This window comes from Gasterosteus aculeatus, chromosome 6 (assembly GCF_964276395.1).
Source record: "Gasterosteus aculeatus chromosome 6, fGasAcu3.hap1.1, whole genome shotgun sequence".
Taxonomy (NCBI): domain Eukaryota; kingdom Metazoa; phylum Chordata; class Actinopteri; order Perciformes; family Gasterosteidae; genus Gasterosteus; species Gasterosteus aculeatus.
In genome coordinates, this window is record NC_135693.1 from 16190484 (window position 1) to 16208503 (window position 18020).

The 18020-nt window shown below is 45.8% G+C and overlaps 2 protein-coding genes across 3 annotated transcripts in view; both read right to left on the reverse strand.

Annotated features, from left to right (window-relative positions):
* The window catches only part of lrpprc (leucine-rich pentatricopeptide repeat containing), a 41422-nt gene extending 26926 nt beyond the window's left edge, over positions 1 to 14496 (reverse strand). Inside the window, exons 1-19 of the mRNA XM_040178721.2 lie at positions 14176 to 14496; positions 13247 to 13449; positions 12951 to 13073; positions 12667 to 12788; positions 12373 to 12431; positions 12053 to 12139; positions 11819 to 11945; positions 11529 to 11673; positions 11223 to 11380; positions 10956 to 11061; positions 10675 to 10782; positions 5187 to 5305; positions 4987 to 5077; positions 4272 to 4341; positions 2380 to 2407; positions 1694 to 1751; positions 901 to 1007; positions 451 to 528; positions 227 to 298 (exon numbers count right to left, since the gene is read on the reverse strand). Coding sequence (XP_040034655.2) covers positions 227 to 298; positions 451 to 528; positions 901 to 1007; positions 1694 to 1751; positions 2380 to 2407; positions 4272 to 4341; positions 4987 to 5077; positions 5187 to 5305; positions 10675 to 10782; positions 10956 to 11061; positions 11223 to 11380; positions 11529 to 11673; positions 11819 to 11945; positions 12053 to 12139; positions 12373 to 12431; positions 12667 to 12788; positions 12951 to 13073; positions 13247 to 13449; positions 14176 to 14381 — 2067 coding nt within the window. The 5' untranslated portion in view covers positions 14382 to 14496. The remainder of the gene's footprint in view (positions 1 to 226; positions 299 to 450; positions 529 to 900; positions 1008 to 1693; positions 1752 to 2379; positions 2408 to 4271; positions 4342 to 4986; positions 5078 to 5186; positions 5306 to 10674; positions 10783 to 10955; positions 11062 to 11222; positions 11381 to 11528; positions 11674 to 11818; positions 11946 to 12052; positions 12140 to 12372; positions 12432 to 12666; positions 12789 to 12950; positions 13074 to 13246; positions 13450 to 14175) is intronic.
* An 859-nt stretch (positions 14497 to 15355) lies between these two features.
* znhit2 (zinc finger, HIT-type containing 2) lies at positions 15356 to 17631 on the reverse strand. 2 transcript variants are annotated; one of them, XM_040179315.2, is made up of 2 exons: positions 17482 to 17631; positions 15356 to 17240 (listed from the first exon to the last, which is right to left on the reverse strand). In XM_040179315.2, the coding sequence occupies exon 2, from the start codon at positions 17157 to 17159 to the stop codon at positions 15429 to 15431; it is 1731 nt and encodes a 576-aa protein (XP_040035249.2). In that variant the 5' UTR covers positions 17160 to 17240; positions 17482 to 17631; the 3' UTR covers positions 15356 to 15428. The 2 variants fall into 2 exon arrangements, with proteins under 2 accessions (XP_040035249.2, XP_040035250.2); XM_040179316.2 differs by having other exon boundaries at positions 15356 to 17165; positions 17482 to 17564.
* Positions 17632 to 18020: the final 389 nt, after the last annotated feature.

The following is an 18020-nucleotide window of genomic DNA, read 5'->3' on the forward strand; positions in this document are numbered from 1 at the left end:
TGATGGAGAAAGAGAGGTTTTAAACACAGAATATACATACGTACATTCATACATACAGGACCTCATGTGCACATGGGGCTTGTCATAATAAACACAACAGAAATCCATTGACTGCTCGGTCTGAAATTCAAATGTGTACACACATTTTCCTAAAGGGGAAAAGATTAATGAATTATGCTGCATTTCACAGCAGTTTTCACGCTACTTTCCACGCTGTCCTACTTACAGTGACACGGGGAGAAGCTGAAGGAAAGCCGTTGGACACTCTGTCTTGGGGGTCCACCAGAGCAACCACATCCTGGAACAGATTTTAATACAGAATAACTATGACAACTAGATAAAATTGGTTCTTTGGTTATTGAGTTTGTCCCCTTTAATGATGCATTTTTTTAAGTGACTCAATGGTAAGAGTCATCCTTCTTTTGGACTTTGGGATCTATGTCTCAGTACCTTGATAAGCTCTGGGACGTTGTAGGAGTCCAGAAGGTTCTTGATGCCTCTGTAGATGTTTCTTGAAATGATGATGTTCTGAAAGAGATTCAACATCATCAAACCATTGATCAGCTCACAAAAAGACTCAATAGGACCGTTTTTCTTTGCAGTTAGATATTAGACACAATTTAGCCTAAATGCATTGCTTTTGTTTAAAGGCCCTGCCAGACCGTCTGTCTGACTTTCCAGCTGCAGGTATAACTTATAGCCAAAGTTGTGACTCCAGGTTTTACAATGATAAATGACTATGGTGTAATTCTACTTCCTGGTAAATACACTGTACTTTAATAACTGATAACTTAAATGAAAAGGATTGCTGATGAAAGACTCCCTACAAAAATAAAACAGGTGTGCTTCTTGATAACAGAGTTATCCGTTTTCCACAGATGCGTATCTGTGTGTGTTTACCTGAGCTTGTAGTTGATTGAAGTATTTCCGCAGTTTGTCTTCCTGTGCTTGCACTTCTCCCTCTGACATGCTGTTGATCAAATTGTACAGGAAGAAATCTGCTGCTTCTGCAGGGGACAGAAACACGCGCACAGTGAGCAGCTGTCTTGGGAATAACTGCATCCATTTGTGCATTTATACTATTTTCTGTAACCTCTGCAGACTGCAGTGTGTTTGTGTTTCTTTTCTGCTGACTGAGGCTGCGTTTGGGCCAGAGTGTGAGTGAATGTGCGATGGCTGGCAGTGACAGCTTCTCGCACACACACACGTAGATGTCGTCTAATGGGATGTGACATGGATAACAGTCTCCATCGCTCCCACCAGCACAAACACCAGTTCCAGTGCGGGGAACTCTCTGTGACACACACGCTGACACGGAGCGACATTAACGCTACACACACACACAAACGCATAAACAAACACTTTTAACCACTCAGCGCCCTGTCAGCAGGCTCTATTTCCTCAGATGGAGAGAGAAGGTTTTTTTCTACACACAAACGCAAACCTGGACATCGACTCACGAGGCTTCATGACGGGAAGAGAGTCGGTCAGCAGTACTTTGTGACTGAGACTGAACATACACACACAACATGGATACACACACACTGGACATCTTTCTGTCTTTTGAAATGTAGTTAGAAGCTGACTTGGACAGAGACTGCAAGTTTGAATTCTGATACCTGACACACACACACACACACACACACACACACACACACACACACACACACACACACAGTGTGTGTTTTCTTACCAGACGCCGTGGAGTTTCCTGCGGAGAAGCGCTCATCTTTGTATAAGAGCTCAGTAATCTGAGACAATAGAAAAATAAAAAGATGAATAAATACAAACATACAGAGGTTATTTACTAATAATTTTACCTTAAAACACATACAAGAGGAAAAAGTAAAAATGGTGCAAATACCACCACAGAAAGGGTTGGGGGTAAATTGGGTGACATAACATAACCGCATATGGTTGACCTAGTATAACCGAATATAAAAAATAACCCATATATTACTAAATTATTTTTAAATATTATCAAGCATTAAAACACATTTTGTAGCAATCTAAATTAACAGGGTCTTCATGTGTGTATGTTTACAAATCATCTTGCCAGAACTGACCCTTGAGGGTGAATAAAGTGTAAATCAACTAAACACTATTTATATGTTCAGTGTACAACAGGGATATTTGGATTACAGGAATCGTATAGTATTTTAATATTTTATATATCGATCCTAAATTTAGCACTTTTGTTGTGCGGATAAGCCATTATACTGTATACAGGTCAAGTAATAGTTTATTGTAGACTTTAAATTATTACTTTCATTAAGGCTTCCCTCCCACGTAGACTCTTTTTATGGATAATTTTAAGCTACTGTTATTTTTTGTCTGTTGCTCCAGACATTCGAACAATGTGAACCAATCGAGTCTTACCTTCACCATGCTTTCCACATCGGCCGACCTGCAGGGGGCAGTAGAGGGCAAGACATGAGCAGCCGCTCCACGGCCTTCAACGGGTAAATGTGCAACTTGTCTATAAGTGAGCTTACGTCTTGCTTTAAGGTCACAAAACATCGAGAACATCCACTTTTCTCTTTTCGAGGAACCACCACAGAAACTTCCAAATCTTTCTCCACATCTCTTTCAAGCCATGCAAACGCTGTTCCTACCATATTTACCCAATAAACCATCACACTCAAGTCATTACATGTTGGTTGCTTGTAGGGTGAGTGAAGTTTGTACTGTTGGTGAACTATGGATTTAAATGTCATGGGAGGTTGTAGAGAATATAGAATAATCATTCTAATCAGTGAGAATAGAATGGATGGATGTTTTTTTAAACATATATTTATTTCTCTATATATGTAAGTTAATAAATATTTAAAATTCATAATTTTACTTACACCTTATTATTTGACAGTTAATGGGTTTTGATTCCGGGACCCTTAATGCTGACTCTCATGCTGCCATAGCTACTGAATTGACAGTGTAGCACAATACAGCCAGAAGGAGCGAAGGAATTTTTCACCTTGACAATCACAAGCAAACAGAACAAGAGAAGAGCGACGACATTACAAGAGCCTGGGAAGCCACAAAAGACAGACTCACACTTTCTCTCTCTTACACCCCCCCCCCACACACACACACACACACACAGCAGCTAAATGATGACAAAGTGTGACATTTTTGGCGTTGTCAGCTAGTTAGTGGAGAGACGAGGTGAGGAGGAGAGCGAAGAGGTCTTTAATGATTAAATTATCTCCTGACCTTGTCTTTGACAGGGCCAGGCCCTGCATTGCAATGACACGGCGCTCAAACGAAAGCATCCCCCCCTCCCCAAATGACAAGCCCAATTATGCCGCTGTCAGGCAACCCAACAGTCTGCGGTGTATGTGTGTGTAAATGCAAAGAGAGTGAATCGAATTGAAGGCAAGGAGCCGATTCAGACGCAAGTGAGCACACGCAGAAGAAATGCCAATTTTAGCACAAAAAAATGGTAATCTACATTTATTCTGTGTTCGTAATTAAGCTAAAAACTGTCTTTAATGATGGGTTTTCCTTCAAAAAAAATTAGGATTTATCCAACATAATGGATAAATCCTCAACAGCCACAGAGTTCGTTAGCAGATCAGTTACAACGAGGGATGTATCAGCTGAGTGAAAAGTTTTTGGAGCATTTGGACTTTTTACAGGAACAAATAACTTGGTCCCTGCAGAGAACTCAAATGTTTTTCTCTTCGACTCACCTCCGGCTTCGCTCAGTGGCCGCAGGGTTTTCCTCTTGGTGTGTGGTGCTAAACTGTAAATATTCATAAACACCCCTTCACTAAAAGCCCACGGGTCAGGCACTGGTCCTAAGGCCGACTGTGTGCGTGTGCGTGTGTGTGTGTTCTGTACGAGGTCCGTGTATCGGGGCCAGTGTTGGGCATCTGCTCATTTACATATCTCCCACGGTGCTTTGGGGGCGAGAGCTGAGCGACGACTGCCTCCATATGTATGAGGCAGCCGTGTAAACGCGTCAGTGTGTGTGCGCGATGGAGTGTTTTTCCCTGCAGCTGCCGACACACAAACACACACACACACACACACACACACACACACACGCACGCACGCACGCACACGCACGCACGCGGTCAGGCGCTGGTAGATGGTGTGATAGGCTGCACATGTCATCGTCACAGCGTATGCTGCAGTGACCGTAACAGCGCTACAGGCCTCCCCCAAACACCAGTCAAGAGTTATTGGGTAAAATATGGAGAACTATGGAATATCAAATGATGGGGAACACATTAAGACGTAAATAGACGACGGGCTGATTGACTCACTTTCTGAAGCCCTGGATGAGGCTGCCGCGGAAAGTACTGAGGTCCATGGAGGGGCAGGAGGAGTCGGACACTGGAAAACAGGAGGGATTAGCGAACGGGAACGAAAGAGTCTTTAATATTGATGATTCTGCTGATAATCTTTTGGAAGGGAAGATGTAGAAAACAATCTGAAAATGTAACTTTTAATCCATAAAATGTCAAAATATTGTGGAAGGGAAAAAGGAAATAAATTAGAAAAATGACAGGAATTTGAGATGCCACAGAATTCTTTAGCTTCATAAAGTTGCAGGAGTTAACTCAGCGAACCCTGAACAAGCTACCAGCAACATCGCAGAGCGGGAAGAAATGTACGAAAACTAATACGTGGAAGGGAAAATCCATAGGGGACTGAAACAGAGCGATTAATGCGAAAACGACGCAAGGGTTTGAGACTAAAACAAGATGAAAGACACGTACGAGTCCTCCATTATTAAACAGCCTTCTCTACGCCGTCCCTCGGCCAGTCGCTCTTTACATATTCACACAGACTAATCTCTTAAAAGGCCTGATGAGCACACAGGAGTAAGTGGGCAAAATGTGAGGGACAGAGAGGGAGCAGGTGTCTGTGTGTCTGTAACGCCGGCGCAATTAGCCGCAGGCAGAGCAGCGATTCTTAGGATGACGAGTGCTCAAGATGCAGTCAAACTTCTGTGTGTGTTTGTGTGTGTGAGCTTACATATGGTGTAGAGTTCGGCCAGGTTGGAAACAGCCACCGAGCGAACCTCTGAAGACAAGAAGCCCTCCGACTTCAGGGAAATTCCTGCATCCTAAAAAGAGAGAAAAAAAAAAAAAGGATTGTCACATTCATGTCAGAAAATAACTTTTGAAATCTTATGAGCACACACAAACGGACTTGTGTTGTGTATCATGCGTCACCTGGAGGGTCTGTCGAGCTGCTTCCATGCTGGGGAAGACGGGGAGGACGTAGGTGGTTAAAGTCTCCACATCGGGAGACACCTCGAGCTCCTGCATGCCCTTCAACACCTCAACTACACCTACGACACACACAAATATCCAATGACGTCCTTGAAGACATGCGATTGATTGCATAGTGAAAAATGTATTGTGACGAAACAATAAAAGTATGACAATATGAGCTTGGATTGCAATTGACGGATTCCTTCCGTTGAGAAAATACCATAAAACCCCAATGTCAAGTTGGTGTCTTCAAACTGGTACCACCAAACCAAAGAATACTCATTTTAATTTAACACAGCCGAGAAAAAACAGCAACGCTCAAACGTGCTCAAAAGTTTTGGCATCAGTACTAAATTATTTTGATAATTACTTTTTTTTCTTTCATCCACATCATTTCCACGTCCATGATGATGCAAGTTAAATACATTTGTGATCAATTCTTGGCCAATAGTCAAAATATGACATTCACTCATTTCCTCACATGTCGTCCGGCAAACGACTATTCGGGCCGAGGAAACATTTTTGTTTGACGGTTTTAATTCAATCACATGCTGCACTGCAACAGACACACAAACGCTTGCCTCCCCTCGCTCATACGCACGGGCCCGGAGTCGTAGAAATGACCCCTTCAGTTGAATGGCCAGGCATTAAACACACACACAGACACACACACAGCTAATGGCTGCTCCCCTCTCCTGCTTGGACTGGAGGATCAGTGTACATAAACACGCACTGGGCCTGAAGTGGACTCCTGCACCGTCACCCTGCTCTCCGGCGGAGCCCCGGGGTCCCGCCCGAGAACAGCCGCATGCATATGGAACAGCACGCAGACACGTGCGCGCTCAAAAAACACCCGCAAGTGTCTGTGTGTTGGCGAGCGTGCGCAGCACAGCAGCACTTTGCATATGTCTGTGAGCGTGCCCATGGAGGAGGCGCGGCTCAACGAGGACATAGGCGCGCCCCCCCCCCCCCACCATGTGTGTGTCCGTGTGCTTTGAGCTGCATCTACATGCTACACGGTGTTCTAATACACCCTGTTCAAAAGCCCCTGAAGTGCTTCCTTGAGTTGACGCAGCTCAAGATCCTGCGTGCATTCAACTCAGGTTTCAAAAAACGAACACACACGGAAACATATTTACAGCATATATGAATATATATAGGGCAGTTTTTCTGTGTTCACCTGGCAGTCTTTCTCTTTAGCTAAATAAAAGATGAGGCCGAGGCTTTTATATGCCATTAAAACCTGGCTCGAGCTGCATTATCCCAGGTAGGGGTACCTGAAGCACTCCATCCGTCCATTCATCCTTGCCCTCCATCCAGATCGCTCATTCATCCTCTCACTATCCATCTTCCATGCTTTCAAGACACCGATTTTCCTCTCTTCTCAATGGAGGATCCGTCCGTTCGGCGCTCCACCCGTCCATTCTTACCCCCTAATCGCTTTCATCCGAGCTTTATTTTTGTGAAAGAAGAGCAGGAGCTCCTGCTCTCCTGAATAATCCATAATCAATTTCACGGTGAGCCAGACAGACCGAAAAACAAGTGCATGGAGAACCGGAGGTATATGTGTGTGAGCCGGCCTTTTCTCCCCTTTTTCTGGCTTCTGAACTTTGCGCTTTTTACAAACATCAGCACTTTTCTGTTGTCTAAGCCTAACGAGCATGTTTGTGTGGGGCTTTTTTCCCCTATCAAGTCAAGTCTGTGACAAAGAGCTTTTAATTCTCAGAACAGCAAGCTCAGTTTTCACAGTCGCATGGCACCGTCTCGCAGCTCAGCAGTAATTTGAGCTACTAAGAGGAACCATCAGATTGGTATTATTCCCAATTCCAGGACAGCATTTAGGACAAATGACATACTACTCGTTATCTTACCACAAAGCCTGTGCAGAGCTGTCTGAAAGGAAGCAAAATTCATCTAAAGCTGAAAAATGAAGCGTAAGATCGCTGTGGTTTGACTGGAGTTATTTGTTGGACACTTGGACGCTGTGAAGACAAGATACGTCGAGAAAGAGCTAAGGACGTTGCATTGAATTGCTTTGATCTGCTTCCTCTAAACCACCTCAGCTTCTTTTTTTTGACGCCGCCTGATTTCAGAATAAATGAGAAATACAGTGAAGACTCGCATGATGTAGTGAAGTGTCATTTATACCGTTCTTCCTTTAAGTCTGTTACCTTTCACTCCATATTCCTCACATTTGGGTCACACTTTTTGCCTTCTACCCCGTCCGCACAATTTGAATAAAGACTTTGCACTGAGCAGAAGCCATCCAGGCCGGTCAGCATAAAGCCTGACACACCATCCGGGCCCAGAAGTATCAGAGTAGTGAGTTAAGCATGGCAGCGGTCACAAGATATCATCATCAGATTCATGTCTCCAGGTTAACTGTCACAGACGAGGAGTGAGGACGGAGAAGAGAGAGGAGACGGGGAGTGGAGTGAACCGGTCGCTGTCGTCGTCTCCTCCCGTCCTCGGACATGAGCACCTGTCACTTCTCCTTTCCTCTCCAACACCATCTGTCTCGCCATCTACGACTCGCTGAAGGTAGACGTTGTTGGCTGCGAGGCACGGCTGGGTTGTTGTTAGAAAACAAGAGTGCAGAGACCATTTCCGTTTTGCAGGAAAAAAAACAACAACCCTGTTTTGTTCTGAATCGTATTGGCTTTTTTTTCTTCTTTTAAAATCGAGCTTGGCTCTCATCCCACCAATTACCTCAGCTGAGGCTAAAACACATTTCGGGGGGGGCTGCAATGCAGATGGCAGTGGCAGCGCAGCTTCAACACTGCCAACTCTACATTCCTCCGCAAAGCTGCATTTAAGAAAGAGGGAAAGGACTGAAAACGAGGCGGCAGATATAAGGGTCAGGTGTGAGAGGAAGGAGAGCAGCCTCAACAAGGCACCCTTTACACCAGAAGAAACACACAAGACGACCAACACTGTGCGCCCCCGCTCCCCCTCCCTCCCTGTCAAAAGTGATAAGAGCGCGCCGCGTCGCCAGGACTGACAAGCGGTGGCTCGCTGGCGGCAGGTGGGAAGCATGGCCCAGCATATGCTTCCGCTAAACCCGCCAAATCCACACCTCATCAAAATGCAAAAAGGGAATTCTCCCCCCACCCCCCAACCCCTCCCCCGCTGCTCTCCACCGATTCTACGGATCCGGCCCCTCTGCCCGCCAGTGACACCTGTGGACAAAAAGTGACACGGCGCTTAATATTTCATGGGCCGTGCACAGCGGGGCGCGTAATCCAAAGTGAATTCCCTCAGAGCGCTCACATTTACATGAAATCAAGTCACTCCTCATCAGTCACATCACCTGCACTGCACCCCGAAAGCCCCCCACCCCCCACACACACACACACACACACACACACACCTCCTGGAGCAAATGAGTGAGGGAGAGAGCAGGGAGGAAAGAGAGGAAGGAGGCAGGGGGGGAGAAGCTGCATCTTTCATGAGGGTTAAGGCTAACACCATTGGAAACAAGCCGCTGTGTTAGAAAAAGAGAACTTTCCCCACTTCCCTCCCTCCCTCCCTCCCTCCTTCCTTCCGTCTCGTCTCTGATAACTAAATGGATGCAGTCTGATGTGTTTGTGGCTTTGACACTGTGCGGTTGGGGTTGTGCATGTGTCTAGTCCTCTTCTTCACGCTGCCGAGCGAGTCGCTGAAGCATCTCACCATTCAAACGGAGAATGTGTCCGGACCGCACACAGATGTCAATCTGCACCGACGCCACACTGGTCTAACCAGCGTCTCCTCCCTGCCAGCTCAAATGCCGTCAATTAGCTGACAGCGGAAAAGGACATCATTTATTAATGGTTTTTTAAAAAAAAAAACCAAAGAGAGAGCCACAGCTCAGCATAAATAAAGCACTTAAAACCCAAGGCGCTGTTGAACACGTTTGACAAGGTACATTTATAATGAGCTGTGAATTCGGACAAGTCTGCTAATGCCGGCTATCTGTCACTGAGACCATTTCTTCCACAAAAGCTGGGAGAAAGAAAAAAACAAGACGTTCCTTTCAGCCGGAGAAATTCCACTAAACTGTACTTGCTGGAGAAGACACATTTTAAGACATCAAATCATCAGACATCAGTTTTACACCAGGATTTGTGTAAAAAGGCGGTATACCAGTGTACACTCACTGTGATGCTCTGAACACTGTCACAAGAGTGGAAAACTAAATCGTCCCTCCATCATTTTCAGAACATAATTTGCTCTTTCAAAATGAAAAACACACTCCATTATTTCCACTTGTAACAGGGGCCATTTTTATAGAAACTAAACAAATTGTCTTGTTACGTCCCTTCAGCTCGAGTGATATTTTGCCCATGCCACTGATGCTTCCTTTTAAAAACAACGAGACTTTTTTACTACCTAATTTTTTCGTAGAGAAAAAGGAAACCAAGGCCAAAGATTTGGATGAAGAATTGTGCTGAGAGACAAGTTTGGTTTGATAAAAGGTTTTGAGGATGGCCACTTGAGCAGAATGACCTCCGACCTCTCAGCCCTGCATGTGCATCCATGCATGTGTGCGTTTGCCTGTGCTTTGGGCTACTCAGCCCCTCGGTGTCCCCAACAAGGAACCCTAGGGGCCCCCCCGGCTCGGGGCAAAGGTTGACAGATCAACCGCTAATTTATTCTCTCAGCAGCTTCTGATGGGTTGATACGGCGTCTACTTTAACTGAAGAATCGGGAAGTGGAATTAAAAACTACGACTTTGATGTGCGAGCGCACTGTGAAGGTCAGGGTGTGTTTTGGGCTGGTCCGTCCAAAGTGTCTGACATGGGGAGCTCTAAACTTTGTCTATTCCTAGAGCTCTCCGGTGAGATCTGAATGTGTGTGTGTGTGTGTGTGTGTGTCTGTCAGTGTGCATGTGTTGTTCCATCCCTTCCTGCTCCAACTCTCTCACGCAGGGATCAGACCTCTTTGCCCTTGACTGCCCCAGCACAGTGAAATCTGTCCCAGTTGGACCACTCCGTAGGGCATGAATATTTGAGGGGCAGCGCTCTTTTAAAAGCCCTTTCTGGCACGGAGGACGTTATAATCCCCTGTACACCACAAAAATAACACACATGCTCACCTAAACTGCAAATATCACCAAAACAAAAGTGAGATTTCAGCACAAACAGCTGATGGGTTGATTTCTGCTTCCCTACTTTGGAGTTCAATGGCGCCCGTTACGTTCTCACATACACAAGAGTTTTGGGGTCAAACTATGAGCTTCTCACAACAACTATGACCCTTCAAAGTTTACTGGTCTCTCTAAAGAGAGGCTGAGGCGGTTTTCCTTTCAATCGACGGCTTAATTCATCACAAAAATAATTTAAAACCTCAATGGTAAAGAGAGTTTTACAGTTTTGTTTCTCTTAAATGCTACACTGTATATAGACAGAGGACAGAGGGACATTTTACACAAAACAGGCAAAGTGGTGTGCATGTGTGCGTGTACCTGCTGTGTTGCCGTCTTTCACGTGTTGAGTGAGAAGGGGCCAAAAGTAGTGCGGCCTTATGGGTAAGTCCTGCTCCTTTATCAGCTTCATCAGCTTTAAAGACAAAGCTGCAAAAAATAAAACATACCATTACTGCAGTTACTAACATGAATACATATTCATAACACGCCCATTGCACATAGCTAGTTGTGTGTATAGAAGTAGTGAATGAAGGCCCAAAAGCAGGCAACTGGATATAAAGGGTTCTCTAGATGCAACTTAATGAAAGTATGTGTCACACCGGTCTTTTTGGCCTCCAGAGCGCAGGAAAGAGTGAAAGTGAGTGCCGAAGTGTGCAGGTTTGACTCCTGCAGCTCCTTGCAAAATTCGCCGATCTTCTCCAGCGACTGTAATGCCCACACACACACACACACACACACACACACACACACACACACACACACACACACACACACACACACACACACACACACAATCAGTAATGACATTTAAAACATCAAAATGAACATTCAGGATACTAAAAAATGCTGTAATAAGTCTGTTTTACCGTGTCCATGTCGACACAGTGTCTGAGGAAGAAGTTGCCCAGGTTAGCAGCGTCTGTGTTGAAGCTTTCTGACTGCAGTGTGGGGAAAGTCTTGAGGATGTTAAAAGCCGTGTCCTCCAGGCCCTGAGTGATGAGGCTCAGGCACAAGTTCATGGCATCTACAGGGGAAAAAGAAACGCATACCAATACTTTTCAGCTTCCCATAACGGTTGAGATTATCGCAGGAGAGTTAAGGTTAGCCGCTGGAGACAACAGAGTGTGTGTGTGTGTGTGTGTGTGTGTGTGTGTGTGCGTGCGCTCGCCCACCTGGAACGTAGCCCCTCTCGTGTCTCAGGCGCTCCACCATATCTGGGATGTGCTGCTGGTGTCCGGCTTTGGCCAGCGTGAAGATGACCTGCATGACGTCTCTGTCCATCAGACTGGCGTCTGCACTCTCTGCTGCCTCCATAGTCTGACACACAGAGAGACGGTAGGGGAGTGGAGGGCAGAAAGGAGGGAGAGAACAAGGAAAGAGTGAGTTTGGGAAGCAGGGTGGGGTATGGAGGGGAATAGAGACGGAAAAGCGCACACACACACACACACACACACACACACACCTTTTTCAGACTGTCCAGGTCTCCCTTCTCAGCGTGGGCGTTAAGCAGTGAGATGTAGGTGTCAGGGCCCGGTTCAATTCCTGCTCCCCGCATCACAGGCAGGATGTTCTCAGCACTCTTGATGTCCCTGCAAAGTGACGGCGGACAGCTGGTTTAGAACCAAATTATTCCAACACCAACACTGTTGTGGGCCATTAAGCACAGAATGCTGGGAGCGAAAGCCGGGAGGCTTACCCTGCACGGGCGTGGCCGGTCACCAGGGAGTTGAAAACCGCCTCGGTGATGGGTAAATCTTTGCTCTTCATGAAACCCAATATGGTGCTGAGGAAGACCACAAACAACAATGATACATTTCACTTTAATAATGGATATTGTAGCATTAATCATCATGTAGGAAGAAAAAATGATTTAGCTGTATGTCTCATAAAATGTCAGTTTGATTGGAGGTCAGCTTTTGAGAAGGCAGCGGTTTAGCAACCTTCTGTCTAGTTGCAGATAAAAGAGCATGAACTCTGAACGATGGTGGGTTCATGAGCAGAACAAAGTTTCCTCACCTGGCTCCCTCGATATCTCCGTTTTGGCAGTATGCCGCTATGAGTCTCTGGTAGGTCACCTGAGCACAATTATAAAAAAGCGAATCAAACAGGGAAAAGAATCACTTGCCGTATAGGAGCAGGTTAACAGGACAGTGAAGAAATCTGCATAATCAACTAAAACTCCACTGTAGTGCAAACAAAAGTCTTTGTAGGGATGTGCGTTTCTCTTTTGCGTTGCTGCGCTTGATGGGTTTAATCAGACAGAAGTTGGGTGTTTTCTGTCAGTATTGTACTTTGCAATGCAGTGCTTACTCTGTTGGGCTGGACGTTGGCCGCTTCCATCTTGGCCAGGAAGTCGTTGGGGGAGAACTTGAACTCATTCTGCAGGTAAACCTTCAGCAATGCGTTGTAGTGACTAACATCATACTGTGCACCTGTGGGAGGGGGGGGGGCAATGTGCAAATACTTAGTCTCAGCACATCTGTGACAACTATGATACTAAACAATAAACTTTGATTCAGCCCCCGGAACCAAAACGAAAAAAAAAAATTCATAATTAATAAGATGGCAGGGTTGCCGTTGGTGCGATCTCTTACCCAACTCCTTCAGCTTCTCCCACACACGGTGTGCCAGCTCAGTGCGCTCCTCCAGGGGAACCTCTGGCAGCAGCAAGCCGCAGCTACGCAGCAGTAACAAGGCCTGGTTGCTGCTGGGATAACCTGCAGACGGACCCCAAAGAAGCAAAAAGGTGAGGGTGGATGTAGAAAATGACAAAAAGCGAAAGAGTCAGAAAGTCCAACAAGAGGAAACAAGGAGCACGCTCAGTTCAATATGCACTAAATTACAGCTCCTGCTTCTCACATCCACCCTGATCTCGGCTCGGGTGGCCTACCTGTCCTGCAGATATCATGGAAGATGCGGAGCAGGAAGGTCTTAGTGATGCGGCCGGTTCTCCTAACAGAGCTGTCCAGCTTGGCCAGAGCCCAGTCGAACTGCTGCGACTGCTTGGACCGCAACATGGCGCTGGACTCGTTCTTCTGCTCTGTAGCCGTAGCATAGCTGCGCGCACACCCCGCCGCACAAGGCCACACGCGACTGCAGTGGGAGACAAGGGAATGAGTGGGGGGGAGAAGAAAAGCAGCCGGTCACAGAATGAATAAAGTGGAAGAAGCACAAAGAGATGAAACACAGTTCTTCTGTGGGGGAATTTAATATTGGAAATGTTTGTCAGCACTGACCGAACAGCGCAGGGTGTGCAGAGTACACAACAGTACACGTGTTAAATTAACAATAGCATGAATAAATATGTATAAGCTGAGTAACACACGTCTGTTATCCAGCAGCTTTTACATCAGCAGAGTTCCTCAAGCCCTTCTTGGTAGAATGTCAAATTTGACATTTAACTCCTATTATCTGCATCATATAAGCTGCAGCATGACAACGTGCATTAATGGTCTCCAATTATGGTTGTATTTAAAGCTACGATACAACGGTTAGCTAATAGATATATCGAATTCAGCAGTTACAGTATGAGAACGCAATTAGTGTCATCGGCTTCATTATGAGACTGTTCAGCTCGACCTGGTTACACAAGGTCTGATCATCACCTTGTGTAAACCGGGAGCCATGTTTACTGAACAGTTACCCACGCAACTATTTCACGTATTCTACCCCGATGCATTTAATACAGCAACTCAACGAAGCCTAGGAGTGGATCCGCGTGCTTGTGTCTAGATGTCATTGAGTCAATGACATCCCTGCTACCGGCTCACGCGTGGATCACGCAGCTAATAACAACGGCTAACTGGACGCTCGTGATACCTGGACACGTTTCCCGTGGCGGGGTCTTTCTGTCGGCCGCAAACTCCGGGCAGTCTGCCGCCGAGGGCTCCGCTGTACAGCCGACCGAGCGGGGGCCCGTTTCTTTTGGTCCCCGTGATGTGAAGCAAGCCCGAAGGCGAAAACCTGAGTAGCCGTGCTGATCTCAAGAGCGCCGCCATGTTTTCGGTCGCGCAGTGGAAGGGCATCCGCACCACGTGACCGGTTGAAGCCGGAAGCAGAGCAGAGCGTCAGAGGGTGCGCGCGGTGACGTGAGAAGTGTGTCGCAAAATCACCGCGTAAAAACACATAACTTTAATAAATATATTTTGAATGTTGTGATAACTAAAGCTGTCAAAAATTGCAGTGGATTGGAAGCAGCATAATCAGGGAGATGTTAAATGGTGCTTACATAATGTACTTTACACCATCAGTGTAATCAATACCTCTGCAAAAACGTTTGCCTTTGTAATATTGATATTTTCTTCAAATAAAGCCAGTAAAAATTAGATGTGAAATGTTTATTAAAACAAATTCTCGTATATGAATTTTCTAGAGATATTACCCAGGCAGCTGATTCAATTTACGTTATTCTTTTTACATCTCAAATAGGTAAAGGCAGGAGGCTGAGGTCCATCAGGACTACGACCTCCCGCCACACGAACAGTTTCTTCCCGTCGGCAGTCGGGCTCATCAACAGAGCCGGTCCCCCACTGACTGACTATAACACTCCACCGGTCACTCCCCCTCATACTGCACATGCCACTTTAACTGCAATTCATCACTTTGTCTCGTGTCTGTTACTTGTTCGTTAGTGCACTTTATGCTTAATATTTTTCTTTTGAACTTTTTAATATTTAAATTTTTTTAACTTTATTCCCTTGTTTTATACTAACCCATAGCCTTAGCTTTATTCTACTAATCCATTGCATTAGCATTTCATTCCACTTTATTTTATTACTTGTGCACTGTTGTCTTGTCTGTCTACTGTCGCGCACTAACCGCCAAGACAAATTCCTTGTATGTTTGACATATTTTGGCTAATAAATGTTTCCTGATTCCTCCTAAAGGATACCGCCCGACCTGCAAACACACTGGTTTTTGTCAATTCATTCTTGTACTACTCTTTTTATAATTCCAGAAGCTAGTGGTACACCTTCGTAAAAATAAAAAATAAAATGTATTTTATTATATATGTTTATTTTTTATTACATCATGAACGCTTACAAAAATCAATATGTTCGAGAAAGATTTCATTAGGTCAGTTGTTCAATTAAATGAGCTTTCCCTGGTCTCTTCCCTTTCTTCAAGCTCTCTTCAACAACAGCCCTGTCTCTCTCCATGCTGCTCCTGGCACTCTCTCTTTTGCTGTGTTCATTCCACAACTCAATGGCTAGTCCACGAATCCTGGGTTCATTGTCCAACACCCAGGCTTGAAAGAATTCACACTTCTTGCTTGCCAGGAAGTACTTTTGTCTCTTTGCTCCTTCTTCGCCCTCTTTAGAAAGAGCTTTTCTGGCCTGGGAGAGAACTGAGCGAAGCTGACTCAAGGCTGCCAGGCAGTATCCAGCAGGATCCTCTCGGTCTCGGCCGGTTGCGATGTGAGCCACGGCTTCCAGAGCCCTGGATGGGGCAAGAAGATCCTCCTTGTCCAGGTACCCTCCACCTGATATCAGAGTTTCTCCGCAGTCCAAGGCCTCTTGCACAGAGTTGAACACCCTGCTTGAGCTCAGTGCCTCAGACAAAGCAAGAATCATGTCACAGAACTCAATTATCAGTGAATCAGTGTCATTGTTATACAGGCACAGGGTGAAGGTGTAGCCAAAAAGTGCATTGACCAAACCATAGCATACAAGTGGAGATGAATTTGCACATATGGAAGTCAATTTGGGGATTTTAGCAGAAATTTGAGGGACAGCAGTAACTGCTGAACTTCCCTTTTCGTCGCCGGTTTCCAATGTGTTTCCTCTTTTAATCTTCCTCAACTTTGTAGCTGATTTCCTCTGATTCTGAACCACTTCTTGTGAGGTTTTGACCTCATTATCCTGTTCAGCCATAGTTGTTGAATTTTCACCTGCCCGCCTGCTCACTTCCTCCTCAAGCACCTCCACCAGTGCTCTCCTACCATCCTCATGCTCCTCCCACCAAGGCTTCCACAGGGGAATCAGTCCGCCAAGGGCTCCACCCTTCATGAGACCCATAAACGCTTCTTTCTCTTTACTATCAAGAACTTCCCACAGCTCCTCTTCAGAAAGTTTGTCAATGTCCAGCCCTGACAGCCGATCGGCCAAATCCAGCTCCGCCTCTGCACCTTCGGCGCCCTCCATCATGTCTCCAGAGTCCCTTTCCCCAATGTCTGCAAGTTGTCTCAAAATACCCTCGATCTCTGTTGCACTCCCCTCCCCTGACTGTTGCAGCTCCGCTAACCTGGACAGGAGTTCCACAACCTGCACTTTCTCTTTCGCCTCGCCTTCCCCTTCATCGGCGTCTTCCGACACAATACCGGCGTCCTTTAACAAACCTTCCATGCCCCCAGCTGCCGTCTCCGCCTTTTGCCTGAGTCCCACGAGAATCTCCTGCATTTTAAGCCTCCCTTCACTTTCCGTTTTCCCCATATCCTTCAGCTCCTGCAGAACGGACTCCTTGTAGAACTCCTCAGAGCACACGGAGTGTCGTGGGCTCTGGTAGCACGACAGGCCGCAGTACTGCAGGTTGCACCGGGGGCAGGTGTAACAGGAGGGCTGACGTTCACACAGCATGCAGACGGCCCCGCTTCTGGAGTCACTTGCGTCCACCGCGGCCTCCGCTCGGGTCTTGGCCGGCGTGAGAAACTCCTCTTGTCCAGAAGCGGCTCCTCTCGACGGCAGGACAACCCCGTCTCTGGTCACGGTGTCGGGCTCTGTGTCGGTCCATTCCTCCTTTGGACCGATGTCCGTTAGCAGGCTCCTCACGGACGGAGGAAGTCTCCGTCTAATTATTGGATTCATTGGGAGCTGGAACGGGTTGGAGCACAATATTGAAGCAAAGGAAGGAGAGGGTTGAGTGGTCTCAAGTCCAAAAGAGGTAATCTGAGAATTGAAGGAATTAAAATCATAGTAGTTAACGTTAGTTATTTGGGATGTCTGTTGGTTGACGTCACCGTCCCAGTGTTGGTCTGGCAGTTTGAGGCGCTAACGTTAGCTACGAGCACAGCGTGCTGTGCGCATCGCTGCATCCGTAGAATACGTTAAAGAATCAGCAACAATGCTCAGAGTCAATAGAACACGCACGTCATCCGTGTTCATATCTTAAAGAACAACAGGTACTTACTTCCGAGCATTTGGAGAAACACCGACGATACACGTTTGTTGTCCAGCTCCAACCCCCACGTCGCTTATTGATGACGTCATTAGTTTAACAGCCGCGGTTTTTTTTCATTATTTTCTTCACTGCAACCGACATCTAAAAAGGAAGTAACATTAGAATCTTGAAAAAAGGTTTCATAAGAAAAATACTACTAATAATAATAATGAAATACGCATTTGGAAATGAAAAAAAATATGAAATACCATTTAAAATATATAAAATAAAACTAATTTGTTATACATCTATATAAATGCATACTGTGTGGTAAAATATAACTAAAGGTTCATCAAGCTCCATCAGGCCAGCTCTTCTGGAGCTTTCAGTCGTGCTACCTGAGCTTCAACAGTAGATGGGACATCTTGCTCATGTTGACTTAAAGCAGAAGCATAAAACTTCTATTTCCAAGTTTAGGAATAAACGGAAAAGTCAATGAAACTCAAGAAATATTACACAATATTACAAGTTGCAAGTTGAAGAAGAATTTGGTGACCTTAGATAATATA